Source organism: Neopelma chrysocephalum, unplaced genomic scaffold, assembly GCF_003984885.1.
Source record: "Neopelma chrysocephalum unplaced genomic scaffold, ASM398488v2 Primary Assembly neopelma1_43, whole genome shotgun sequence".
Classification (NCBI taxonomy): domain Eukaryota; kingdom Metazoa; phylum Chordata; class Aves; order Passeriformes; family Pipridae; genus Neopelma; species Neopelma chrysocephalum.
The window spans coordinates 18171690-18185568 of record NW_020897702.1 but is presented as its reverse complement, the minus strand read 5'-3'; the positions used below and the strand labels follow the sequence as shown (position 1 = coordinate 18185568).

General features: G+C 45.2%; 1 protein-coding gene across 5 annotated transcripts in view; it reads left to right on the top strand.

The window, feature by feature from the left end:
• Positions 1–13879, top strand: part of RAB30 (RAB30, member RAS oncogene family) — a 48242-nt gene that overhangs the window by 24188 nt on the left and 10175 nt on the right. For 4 of the 5 annotated variants that reach the window (XM_027677487.1, XM_027677485.1, XM_027677484.1 and 1 more), the window contains 3 exons: positions 7012–7112; positions 8523–8606; positions 13258–13441. In XM_027677487.1, coding sequence (XP_027533288.1) covers positions 7020–7112; positions 8523–8606; positions 13258–13441 — 361 coding nt within the window. In that variant the 5' untranslated portion in view covers positions 7012–7019. Of the gene's footprint in view, positions 1–6704; positions 6786–7011; positions 7113–8522; positions 8607–13257; positions 13442–13879 lie in introns of those variants that run through there. The other variant, XM_027677488.1, reaches the window with a different exon arrangement.

Below are 13879 nucleotides of genomic sequence, written 5' to 3'. Positions count from 1 at the left end.
GCCTGCTTGGGTTGGCAGGTGCTTTGGAAATGAAAATATTTTATCCTGAGTTATGTAATGCAGCAGCATGTCCAGACCTGAATTCCCTGCAATTTTCTGGCCTGTGAGTAATAATTCTCTGCTTGAAATACTAGCCTTAGCTTTGAATTTTGTGGTTCATATGGCATGTGCAATCAATGTAATATCTGTATACATAACTGCTGCTGTTTGAACTTGAGATGTTTAGGTAAGTTTATTTTAGTTTATAGCTGTTGGATGATGAAGAACAGAAAATACTTGTTTATTAAGAACTGTATTAATACATCAAAACCTGCCCTGACCTACTGGTTAGTTTCAGCAGGTGGAAGAGGCTGCAGATCCTTTTTGGTGTCTAATTGAAGCAGTAGGTTGTGAGGGGGATTTCAGTGGAATAGAGCTGAGATGCAAATTATTGACATTCCTGGCTTGATATAGTTTCAGTCTTTATTCCTAAACGTGGAAAAACCTTTGCAGCTGTGGATAGTTTGTTTTTTCTTCTGTTTTGTTTATTATCCAGCTCTTCACTGGGGAAAAAAGTGGTTGGATGCCTGAACCCAGAGAGTCATGATGAATGAAGTTGCATCCAGCTGGCAGCTGGTCTCAACTGGTGTTCCCCAGAGCTCAGTTTTGGGGCCAATCCTGTTTTAATATCTTTGTCAATGATCAGGAGAGGGGAGCAAGGGCACCCTCAGTTTGCAGATGATACCAAGTTGGTTGAGTGTTGATCTGCTGGAGGGCAGGAGGGCTCTGCAGAGGGATCTGGATGGATTGGATCAATGGGTGAGGCCAGTGGTGTGAGGTCTAACAAGGCAAAGTTCTGGGTCCCGCACTTGAGTCACAACAACCCCAGACAGTGCTACAGGCTGGTGGAAGAGTGGCTGGACAGCTGCCCAGGAAAAAGGACCTGGGGGTGTTGATTGACAGTGGCTGACCATGATCCAACAGTGTGCCAGGGTGGCCAAGAAGGCCAGTGGCATCCTGGCCTGTATCAACAATAGTGTGACCAGCAGGACCAGGGCAGTCATCGTTCCCCTGTACTTGGAACTGGTGAGGCTGCACCTCAAATACTGTGTTCAGTTCTGGACCCCTCACTACAAGAGAGACTTTGAGGTGCTGGAGCAAGTCCAGAGAAGGGCAGTAGAGCTAGTGAAGGGTCTGGAGCACAAGTCTGATGAGGAGCAGCTGAGGGAGCTGGGAGCTGGGGAGCCTGGAGAAGAGGAGGCTCAGGAGAGACTTTCTCACTCTTTACAACTACCTGGAAGGAGGCTGTAGTCAGGTGGGAGTCTATCTCCTCTCCCACATAGGAAGTGATAAGACAAGTGGAAACATGCCCCCGAGCAAGGTTTAGACTGGATATTAGGAGAAAATTCTGCGCTACAAGGGTGGTCAAGCACTAGAACAGGCTGTCCAGGGAAGTGATTAAGTCACCATCCCTACACATTAAAAGATGTGTAGATGTGGTGCTTAGTGACATGGTTTAGTTGTGGACTTGGCAATGCTGCGTTTACAGTTGGACTCAATGCTCTGATTTGACCTGTTCTGTTTAGGGGACATTGGTCCCCTAACTATGGCTTGTAATCAGGATTTGCCTACAGAGTCTTCTAATAGTTTTTCAGGCTACAGGAAATGAGACTACTGGGGAGAGGGGGTGATGCCATGATACACAATGCACTCCCAGTTCCAATTGTAACCTGACTCTGTAGAGGTGTGAACTGTTCCTCCTCTAACTGCTGCACATCTAACTCAGGAGTTCTTCCTGCACTCAGAAGAGGACTGAGATACCATGGAGGTTTAGAAACACCAGCTTATTTCTGTTTTGTTCTCCTAAAATGAAGGTGTAAAACATTCTTTTAGACATTAAAGGTTTTTTACTTCAGATTAAGGCTGTCCACAGTGTTTCCTGAGCATGCATGATCTTGTGATCTTTGGGGAGGTTAAAAGACAAGCAGAGGTTGGCATATCTTGCAGTTGACTGAGAAAAGTTTGTTCTTTTGAAGTATTCCACTCTAACTCTGGCTTCATAAGCAAAAACAATTGGAGTAAAATCATCATTATAGACCCTGCTCTGATTATGCCTAGAGGTGGAAATCTTCCTTGAGCAAAGGAGTCAAGAGAGAAGTGCCAGAGATTTCTTTATCAGCTGAAAACCTCACTAATACTTGGTGGTTGTTTGTGCAAACACTGGTACTGATGTAAAAGCTGATGGGGGACAGGCAGAGTAGTGATTTCATCCACATGAAGGAGAATTTGATCACTCCAAAGTCATTCACGCCTCCAGATAGTATTTGAACCTTTACATTGTGTTTCTGCCACTTAGTTGGTAGCCAAAGAGGCTGAGCAAGACATGGTCAAAGCAGGTCAGGGGTGAAGAGGGACCCTCTGTGACCATCCAAACCAATGGGTAAAAAAACACTGCAAAAAGAAAATCCTTAGTTCAGATGATAAACACTGCCAAGTAAATGAAAGTGGATCAGGCAGAATTAAGAGGTAAATGGAGCAAATGCGTAGAGGACATCATGTAAGGGAATAAGCAGAAACATACCTGGATATCTCATTCCCTGAAGCATATATTTACTGTGGATAAACTCCTTGCATTGCAGTGTATGGTGAACACAAAAAGCAGGATGGAATGTGTCTTTCTCCTCCCTCAAATGTACTGCTGTCCCATGTTTACAGGCAGTGAAGAGCCCATGGCAGGGTGAAACAGGACTAAGTCCTGCTAACCAGGCTATGGGAGAGTTTCTAGCAAGAAACACTGGGAGAAGTGGGAGGGACTGATGCACATTTGCTTTTGCAGCAGTGCTTGCTGCATAGGGAAAGCAGCCCACGACTTCTGCATTCCTTTTTCAGGTGTCTCCATGGGAGCTGGGGCTTGCTTGGATGGGGAGAAGGAGAGGTGAAAGCCCCTGTCCTCTGTGCTTTTAGTTTGGGTGGATCTCACCAGTCTTTTCATTGAATTGGAATTAATAACTGAAAAATACCAAGAGCATTTATTGCACTGTCTTGCCCAAATGAAGAAACATTGAGATGCTGGAGCACATCCTGAGAAGAGCAGTGGAGCTGGTGAAGGGTCTGGAGCACAAGTCCTATGAGGAGCAGCTGAGGGAGCTAGGGGTGTTTAGCCTGGAGGAAAGGAAACTCAGGGGGGACCTTCTTGCTCTCCACAGCTACCTGAAAGGAAGTAGTAGCAAAGTGGAGGTCAGTCTCTTTTTCCAAATAACAAGTGATAGAATGAGAGGAAGCATCCTTAAATTGTGTCAGGGGAGATTTATATTGGGCATTAGGAAAAATTTCTTGACTAAAAGGGTGATCAAGCACTGGAACAGGCTGCTCAGGGAAGTGGTAGAGTCACCATACCGTCAAGTGTTAAGAACATGTAGATGTGTCACTTAGGGAAATGGTTTAGTGGTGGACTTGGCAGTGCTGGACTGTATCTTAGAGGTCTTGTCCAACCTTAATGATTCTATGAAAGCCAGCTAAGTCTAAAACATGTCCTACCGTCCTTCAGCTGTGTTCCCAGTGATGGACCACTTCTCTGGGTGGTCTCCCTGCCTCGATTTACCCCTCCTGGCCTCTTGTTCTGCTCAGAGTGACTGTGTGTGGGGTCATGTGAGGAAGTGGAGCAGAGCAACAACACAAATTAAATAAAACCCTGCAAAACTGATTCCCCAGGAATCAGTTGGGAACAGCCCATGGAGGCAGTTGGGTTGTGAGCTGCATAAACTGCCTCTGGGGAAAAACAACTACGAAACCAAATTTTCTGCCCTGCTGCCAGCCTCGGGCTCTACTCCTGCTTCATCTCATGATAGGGCATGTCTTGGTGCTGTAGCCAGCCCTATTTATGACTTAATGTGGTGAGGGGTGGCTGAGGCATGGACTGGCATCCTATCCCCTGCCCTCACTACAGTGTCTTGTCTCTGCCAGAGAGTGGGAAAGGCAGCTGCATCCTGAACACTTTAAACCACCACAGGGATGTGAGGCAGAGCACTGTGCCTGTGAACACAAGAAGAGAGAAGATGGTGGGAGGGAAAAACCCACACCAAAAAAACCCAAGGAAAAAACCCCAAAAAACAAATAGCTAAGTTGTGCAAGTTGTGCTCCACGTATTATAATTTTTTAAAAGCATATAATTCAATGTGTGCTGTATTGCTGAGATGCACATTCCCGAGCGGGGCAGAAGTTGAGACACATCTTGTCTGGGGACAGGGAGGGTAGCATGAGCGAGTCAGCAGCAAAGGTCACTTGGCTGAGAGGCTCGGGTGCAGGAGGAGAGGATTGCATAATGTAACTGATGCAATGTTTGTGTCCAGCACTGACAGCGTGCTGGGGTAGCATGTGTGCACTTTAAGGGAGAAACATCAGTTTGGGTAATAGGGCAGTGGTGGTCAACTTCATCTGCCCAAATCACTTCTCACTCTTCCTTGCTGCTTGCTTTGCTTTCTCCCTTCCCATGCCCCCATTTCTTGTATCTTTTCCGTTCTGACATTTAATCTCATCATTGCATGGTTTGTTTTATGGTCTTGGTTCATTTTTCAGTTCCCGTTTGGGGTCATTATCACATATGATTAGTCCTAGAGCCTAATGAAGGGGATCAGACGTAACACTAGGGTATTTCTGAGCTCAAAGATCTGCAGAGGAAGTTTATTTTTAAGCTTCCTAAGAAGATAAATTTTAATTTTGGATTGTTTAGGGTACAAGTAATGGAAGTGAAATCTTTTTGGGGGGAGCATACCCTCTGGGGTATGAAGAATCCCAGGAATAATTATGCAGTGCTGAGTGAGTATCGTTAGTCTTGAAATAGCTTTTAGTGGATGATCACATTTTTCTTCATGTTTGCCGGTGTGAAAGCTTGAAACCTTATATTAACATTTTAACCTTCATTGTAAGAGCACTGTCAACATGTTTTTAATACTGCTGTTTTTATCCAGTCCCACTCTGGGAAAGCCAATCATGGACATATGAAGCAATTATACAAAATAAGAGCCCCAGAAAATAAAAAAGGGCACTTTTGAGGTTGTTCTTTAAGGTCCCAATCTTTCAATGTGCTAAGAGATACTAAGGAGCTGCAAGGTCTTGCGTGTTAGAGCATCCTCAGGACACCTCCAGCAGCTGTTGTTTGGTGGCACTTTGCTGGCCCAGGCGAAGTGACATGTCTGTGTAGTGACTCAGTGTATTCCTGCTAACCATTTGCTGATGTGATGCAGCTCATTAGTCACTAATTGGCGTGGTTACCCTTTTTTTAGGCTGTTGGAATGGTCAAGGGCCACATAGATGTGAAGCAGCTGAGTCAGTCTTCCACCTCTTTTGCCCCCAGGTCCATTGTCCATCAGACTCTTGGTGGTGCTTGGAGAGCTGTTGCCATGAACCCTGCCAGGCAGATACAGACTGGTTCAGCTCTATCTTTTATCCTCTGGCTGTTTGACTATAAGCCTATCACAACTGTTTGGTGGGACCGGGGTATGTAGCTGGAGCCTTCTGGTGTGCGGCAATGAACCCTCCAGAGGAAGGACCTTTGGGAGGCAGTGGGAGAGGGCACTCTGACTTTGGGCTGAGCATGAAAAGCTGATTTCACCCAGGCTGCATTTGCTTCCTTCGTCAGCTCTGTAAAGATCCTCTAGGCAATCTGGGGCTTTACTGAGGATAGCACTTTCATACTACTTTTTTTTTTTCCCATTCCCCACCTACCTGCCTTATCCTTTTCCTGTACTTACCATCTTTGGCTCTATCTCCTCATTCATTACCTAATCTATAGGTATTGGTGTGTTAGGTACTGATGCTTAGGTTTTGTCCTATCTGGTATCTGAACTTATGGCTTGTAAATCTATCTCTTCACTCAAGTGTTTTATGCCATTACTCCAGACCAGTCTTGAGGACAGGTCTTTGCCACATATAATACCTGGATCCTCCTGAACATAATGGAGTTTGGACACTGCCCTTCTGCTCCCTTGTCTCTGGGTTTTGGTCTGCCTAAAGTCTCCAACTGAATCTCTTCTGGCTGTTGTTGCTTTTCTTGAAGGTTACAGACCCCTTCTCTGGTCACAGTGTTGGCAGCACCCTCGAGTGCCCTGGAGATGGAAGTGTGCATGCTCATTCCTCATGACTTGCTCAGTTGCAGCAAACTACATTTGTCTGTTTGGTCCTCCCCACACTCTGAGTGGCCTAAGGAAGCCCTGTATAGAGGTCTTCCATGTAGGCAACCCTGCCCATCTCCTGTGATGTTGCCGAAATCATCCTGCTAAGAAGATTTGACTTGTGGGGGGGGGGGTGTGCTGGATATGCCCCAACCTCCTCTCTGTTCGATTCCCATTTGAGCAATCTATCCTCACAAAACTAAAGAAAATTATCATACTAGTAATATTGGTATTAGCATCTATTATTTCTTCTTTTTATAAATGTCTTTTAATGTTTTCAGCTAAACTGTTACCCCAGTCCCCACTACAGTTTTAGCATATGAGCTCTTTGTCTTTAAGGCAAACACTGCTGCATTTGTTTTAAAATTAAGTTCCCTATCTGTTCTGCCCCAGCCCTGCTCTGTGTGTACCCAGTGCCCTCTCGGAGGAGCTCATGTGAGGTTTTTGGGTATTGCCCTCACAGAAATAAATTACATGATCCCCTTGGACAATGTGACAAAGTCCACACTGTCCTTTGGAGCTGATGTAGTTAAAATCAAAACAAACCTTTGGAGACATCTAGGAATCAATGTCTCAGGTTTGTGAAGCACTGCTTGGAAAGCTGAAAACCAGCATCTTTAATTTGTGCGCAGCCAGATGAGAGCACATTAGAACTGAAATATGGCCAAAGTTTCACGGCAACTGATTTTTGACTACGTGGATGCCCCGGCTCAGGGTGAGAAGTGTTCTTCTCCCTTATCTCAGGAGCCACGTGTGTGCCAGGAGACCTTTGAATGTTTGGAGTAATGAAGTTCAACAGGGATAAAAGGTCATGTCCCCTCTGACTTGATTCACATGGTATTGTGCTTTCTCTCTCTTGCAGCTGCGTAAATGAGTATGGAAGATTATGATTTCCTCTTCAAAATTGTTTTAATTGGCAACGCCGGTGTGGGGAAGACCTGCCTAGTCCGTCGCTTCACTCAGGTAAAGTTGGCTACCTCTTTGATGTGAGACTTTGGAATGGGGGATAGGGACAGCACTGGGATGAAGCATGGAGCCTGTGACTATGCACTGAGGGCTCTGCCAGCATTACAGCTCCAAAGTATTTTGGTTTTCATACTCTTGGTGCACGTATCACCTATAGTGACACACTGGCACAAGCAGCACATCTTTATCTAATGCTGCACTTGGCCCTGTTCTGGATTTTGCATTGGAGAAAGCTCATTCCTCTGTGAAGGTGGAAATTCCCTTCTGAAAGCCACTGGGATAACTCCTGTTTTGGTGGTGGTCTGGGCTGGTTATAAGGATCAGCACATCTCCTGGTCTCTTTCCCATCTTTTGCTGCACAAAGCTCTCCCTGTTATTTGTCATTAGTAGATAAATAATCTGGGTCCTGAGCTGTCAGTCCAGTGTCTTCTGGACCTTTTTTTGTGGCAGAATAATAGGGAAAGGACCATGCTTCTGTGATCTGGGGCAAGAGAAGGCTTTGCACAATGCACTTAAAACACAAATTGTGGAGTTTTGGTTGCACTCTTGACTAGATATTGTCAGCAATTTTCGTCTTCACTGTTCAGTTTTAAAGCCATGGTGATGTTAGAAAGTCTCCAAAAACATGTGACAGCCAGTGGTAATAAAGCTAGTCAACCCCAAAAGGTTAACAGCAAAAATGTCTGGCCACTTCTGCTGCAGCTGCTGTAGGGAAGGGATGTGCTGCAAAATTGATATGACTTGGTAGACCAGAAATCAAAAAACTATTGTTTTGTTTTTGTTTGTTGTTACTCCTTTCTTATTGTGCTGCAATCAAATACCACAAGCATCACTCTGTCCCTTACCATTGTTGTGGCACCAGTGATGGCTGGCTCTGTGCTTCACTCCTGAAGTGCTGTGCAGAAATGTGACCCCATTGCTGAGAGCTGCCAGAAATGCCTATCCTTGCCATGGGGTGTGGTGGAGGGAAAAGGAAAGGCACAAGGTTGCAGAAGCAAAAGGCATTTCATACCATGCAGATGCTCACACCTCTTTCAATGCATTGGGAAGTACAATGGAAGGTCCTCACCCTTCCCCTGCCTCTTCCAACTGCACAGAAGTAGAAAGGCTTTCCCCCTCTCTTTTTTCCCTATATGTATCCTCCTTTTCTTTTCCTGTTTTCCTATCTCTGAACTCAATGACTTGCTACACAACTAGAGATGTATACACAGGGAGAATACAGTAGGGTTGAATTATGGCAGCCTTCATGCTGGGGAAATGTCACACTCTAAATGTGACAGAAATAAGTGTCCAGGGAAGGGGATAAGGGATGAATAGTTTTGAAGATGAAACAGAGAGGATTGGTACCCAGTGAGAGTTTTGTCTTGCTACAGATATATGCTTAATCAAACTCTTGTTTTCTTTCAGGGGCTTTTCCCACCAGGGCAAGGAGCCACGATTGGGGTTGACTTTATGATTAAAACTGTGGAGATAAACGGTGAAAAAGTAAAGGTAGGAGCCTTGATGATTTTAAGTGTAAGTTCATGTTTCAGTACCATAGCTGAGGTTTCTTGCTGCAGCCCTCCCACTGCTGGGAGGCACTTGGTGAAGTGCAGGGCTCTCTGGCATGCCTTGGGCAATGCAGGGTCTAACAATCTGTATGCTCCTCTCCACAATTACCATCAGGATTGCAACAGATTCCCCTACTGCAAGGGAGGAAATGGAACAGGGAGATTTTGCAAAACTCTGTTCTTGCTTAGGAGATGGTAAGATTTTGCCTGGCTGGGGTTGAGGAAGCACAAAGAAGTGTTTCAGTGCAGCCTCGGCTCACAGCGTTTCTGGTAAGCAGAAATCTATTGTACTCCCTGGGATGTGCTTGATGAAAATCTTCTCCTGTGAGCTCCCAAGACAGCCATTGGGTAGAGCAGGCTTCTGGACCTGTTGGGTTCTGCACAATTAAGGCTCATCTTCCACTTCTGCCAAGTTACAGATTTGGGAGAAGCAGAGATGACCACAGTACTAGTGTTTGAGCCAACAGGTTTAACTGCAAAGGGCACACCCTCTAAAAGTCTTTCGCCCTCTAAAACAGGGTGATTGCAACCAAACAACTGCTGGGAAAGTGTCCTTGTTCTATGCTAACTCCCAAACTAAGCCTGAGCATCACTTGGCAGAGAGCTACTTTGCCTGGGCCAAGGCAGACTGGGGACCAATCTCGTGCTTTAATGGGATCCACAGTTGGGTTCCAGAGCCTTGAGATGTTGGCTGACGCCACTTTGTTCATTAGTAGAGGTTTCACTAGAGCTACTCTGGTGTCTAAGAGATGAGAGAAGAGTATGGTTATCTGAGCCTCTAATGTCAAGATGTGTAGGGTCCCTGAGCTGCTCCTGGATTTACTCTGCCAGCATGAAATTCAGGGGTGCATGAAATTCCAGTGGTGGGATGGAAACAGTGGATTTGGGCAGATTTTCAACCCTGGGCTTTTTTTAACCTGTGTTTCACGACAGAGGTTTTTTAAGAAGAACATTGTGTGGTGTGTTCCAAAGTTCAGGACAGATTTTAAAAGCCGTGATCATGTCAGCAGCCTGCCACCCTGCTGCATGAGGAGCTGTGCAAACCGATGGCAAGTGATGGTGCTTGCCCAGGAGACCTTCCTGCCTGAGCAGGTGAAGGACAAGAGGCATAAATACCTTCATCTGCTAAAGACTGAGTTAATATTCAGCACATGGCCGTGCAAGTGGGACAGAGCAGCAGGCAGAGACAGAGCAGATTACGTGTAGCCCCTGTGGTGTTAAGTGCTCAGCCCAGTGGTTTCAGCGCTCATTAGCGGGCAGTAGCAACGTTGGCCAGGACACGGATGCTGTTTGTCCAAGCTCCTCAGACTGCAGAGATGCTTCTTTCAGCCAAAATTGGCTCCAGTGAAGCAGCGCAGAGGATCTGAGGTGGTAAATGGCTTAATCACTGCACTGGAGGTGGAATTCATTTTTTCCCATTATATATCTGGCTTAAACCAGAAGTCTCAAGATTGTCCTGGTCAGTGGAGGGAGAAGAGGAATCCTGGGGAAGATGAATCGCATCCACCTCAGACACCTCTCCTTTTCAAGCATCTGGTTCTCTGTCAAGTATTGATGGAGCCTTAAGAACATCACTTATATCTGAAGTCTGGCTTTTGTATAGGTGAACTCACCCTAAGGATTTGTCTGTTTCACTTGTTGCTCCTGTGATACAATCCTGTTTTAAGACTAACTTGGGCTGACTGTGCAAACTCCTTAAGTGAATGTTGGGAGCAGTCATGCCAACATGGGCTATCTCAGGGCAAGGACGGTTATGGGGTGCTCTACAAGCTAAATGAGAAGTCCCTGCTGCTCTGCAAATGTGTGATGAATGCACAAGTGTCCCTCCAAGCAACTGCCTGAATCACCCTGAGGCAGGATTGTGTGTCACAGAGCCTTAGTAAGTGGTAGCTGACATACCAGCTGTATTTCACATAGCAAATGAGTTCTTAAAGTCCCTCTCCTGACACCACCAATGCAGTAGACTGGAGTTGCTGGAGCTCAGCCTCAGTGACTAAGCTTTGGAGGGCTAAGCTTTAGTAAGATATTTGGATATTTGAATGAGCCTTCTGGAGTCTGGAAGGCAAACAGATCTCTTTCAGGGGGTGATATTGTAGCTGAAACTTTTTGAGTAAGCAGTGCTTGTGAAAATAAACATTTAATGAGCAGGAAAAGCAGGAATGAGTCAGAGCAAAGAGCAATAAAAATGACATCTCGGTCAAACCTGACTGTTGGATCATTTAGCAGTGCCTGAACCATGACTCTGCCTCTGTACTGAGCAGCCTTTCCTGCATATCTGCTGGGATCCAGAGCTGTTTACCAAAAAAGTTTTTAGTCTTGAAAATAGAATAGAGATTTCTGGGGAAAAATACTTTTCAACTTTCAAAACTGTCATTAGAAAGTCAGTGAAGAGGGACTTGCTGGTATGAAAGCTGTATGCAAGCTCTTTCAGATATGAACAGCTACTAGAGCTCACTGGGCAATAAGCTGAGAGAGCACTGTGCAGTTGAGGGGGATTTTTATCTGGCTTTTTCTAATAAACCCCAAAATTATGTGCAACAATGGTACCAAGAGGGTCCACAAATTTGAACCAGCAGTTACTGTGCTGGTCAGAGCTTAGCATCATTAGTGCTACATGGACCTGTGATCTCATACTTTGTGGAAAGCTAAGTGTATGTGCAAACATTGGGAGAGCGGGAAGCTCCAAGAAAATAAACATCTAGATTTTCCACAGGCTGAATCAGACACAGTCCTTTGGTTATTTTGAAAAAAAAATAAAAAATTATACAAGTAAAATGGTTGCTATGAAATATTTTATTTGGCAGAAATAACCAATGAGGTGAAGTGTGAGATGCGCATTTTGTGTGCAGGAAGAGTTTATCAGTGGCTGTAAGATCGGGGACACTCAGCTCAGAGAGAGACTCATAACTGCAGCCAGTGAGAAACCCTCTCTCCAGCACAGTCCCCTTCTGTTTTCAATGTCTGTTAGATTAAAGCAGTGGAAGAACATATTCACAGCAAGTTTTTATGTTCTCAATAAATGCAGAACCTGTATAAGCTGGAGTTAACCAGTAGACAGTCAGTAAATGTTTTTCCTGGGTAACAGCTGAGGAATAACAGAATTATCTGTATCTTTCCATATGCCACAGTTTGGAGGCTGGTTTGTTTTAACGAGGACTCATTCATTATCTGATTTTCACGTTCAAGTAATTTCATTTATGGTTTTCTGTATCACTTTACAGGTGCCAGGTTCAGCCATTTAAATACAACTATGCCAAGAGATTAAAGCACAAAGGTGCCCAGGGGCTGTGAGCCAGCCACAAATTACTTTCTCTGCAAAAAAAGTATTTTTTTCAAAGTCATACCCCATGTCTGAAAGCTGCTACTGGAAGCTCTCATTTCAAACTAACATATTTATGATGAGTGGCTGATGTAGCTTGGCTCTGGAACTGGGCAAGAATAAGATTTTCTCTGTTACAGGCTGCTGAATATATGGAAAAACTCTGAAACACCTTTTTCTTTGCAAAATACACAGGATTCTGGCTGGAAATCATCCTTTCACATATTTGCTTCCACAAAGAGGTGCTTTAAAAAAAGAAAAGCTGAAGAGAAATACTCTTTTATCTTGAAATGTGTTAATTTTGGATGTTTGTTCTTAGACTTCCTTTTTGAAGGATTGAGGTTTTGATGGCCCTCCAAAAACTATCAGATGGTCAAAATATAAAACCAGTATAAGTTTAGTTTATATGGGGAAATGTATGTTGTCTTCCTGGATCCTGAGGGTTTGGCAAACACTCACGACTTCTTTTGATGGTGGTGAGACATGGGAACAGGCTATCCAGAGAAGTTGTGGATGCCTGACCCCTGGAAGTGTTCAAGGCCAGGGTGGATGGGGCTTTGAGCAACCTGGTCTAGTGGAAGGTGTCCCTGCCCATGGCAGGGGGGTTGGAACTAGGTGGTTTTTAAGGTGCTTTCCAACCCAAACCATTCTGTGATTCTATGATATAGTTAAGGCCATGTCAATCAACTCTACATGTTAGGAAGGCAAAATGAGATGGCTGAAGTTGTAGAGAAGTTGTAGAGAGGAAGTGCATTAGAATCCCTAGATCAGCCTTCAGAGCCTTCAGCTGAGCTCCTTGTTCCTTTGCTTTCCACTCATCAGTGCATCATCTCAGAGTAACTATAACCAGCTTTGGGAGCTAGAGGAGAGGCATTCTTATTTGTTCTTGGAAATGGGTGTTGCTGTTGTTGAACTTCAGGGGCAGGAGAAGTGACTTTCCCTCCAGCACTTGCATTGTAACTCCAGGCCAGCAGCTCTGTCCACAGTAGAGGGAGATGCTGGAAGTCACATGAAAGCGCAGAGACCTGCAGCTTCCAGGGGCAGTTGGCCGCAGTGCCAGCTGACTTTGTGCCTTGCATTTCAATCCACAAGTGCAAGAATCGAAACAAATAGTGCTGGGGGAAGGGAAGCCAAAGGGAGAAGAGCTAAGTGCTTTCCTAGCATTGCTTTACCCTGGAGGGTGTTTAACTTAGGTCAAAACAGTGCTGCCATGAAATAAAAAAGTTAAATAACTTTTTTTTCCTTTTACCACCCTTCCTTGTTATGTCAAAAGCTGCAGATCTGGGACACAGCAGGACAAGAGCGATTCCGATCCATCACACAGAGTTACTATCGCAGTGCTAATGCGTTGATCTTGACCTACGACATCACCTGTGAGGAATCCTTCCGGTGCCTCCCTGAGTGGCTGCGGGAAATTGAGCAATATGCCAGCAATAAGGTCATAACTGTGCTAGTGGGTAAGTGACAATCATCCCTCGCAGGGTGCTGTGAGGAGGGGGTAAGCTGTGCGTATCAAGGGGCAGATGGAGGTGTTAGCAGGAGGAAAACATGGCATCCTGCTGGTGCAGGATGCTTGAACTGGTCTGGTGGATGTTGTTGCCAACCAGTTGTAACTGTAGGTGGGCGCAGGGTCCAGCTGGTGCCTTAAACCCAGTGCTTGAACCATTCCTTCTGCAAATAACCCCAAGACAATGATAGTGGTGTTCAAGATGCTATGGCCACCTTTTGAAGTGTGGTCCTGTTTCAGGCCTAAGGCTATTGCATGCAGAGGGGGATGCTTTCCACCACGTGGTCCCATAAGGGACTAAAGTGTGGATGGGGCAGCTACCAACTGAGCTAAGAATAGAGCAGTTCTCCTTGTGACTCCAAGCTACAAATATGTGAGGATCTGCTCA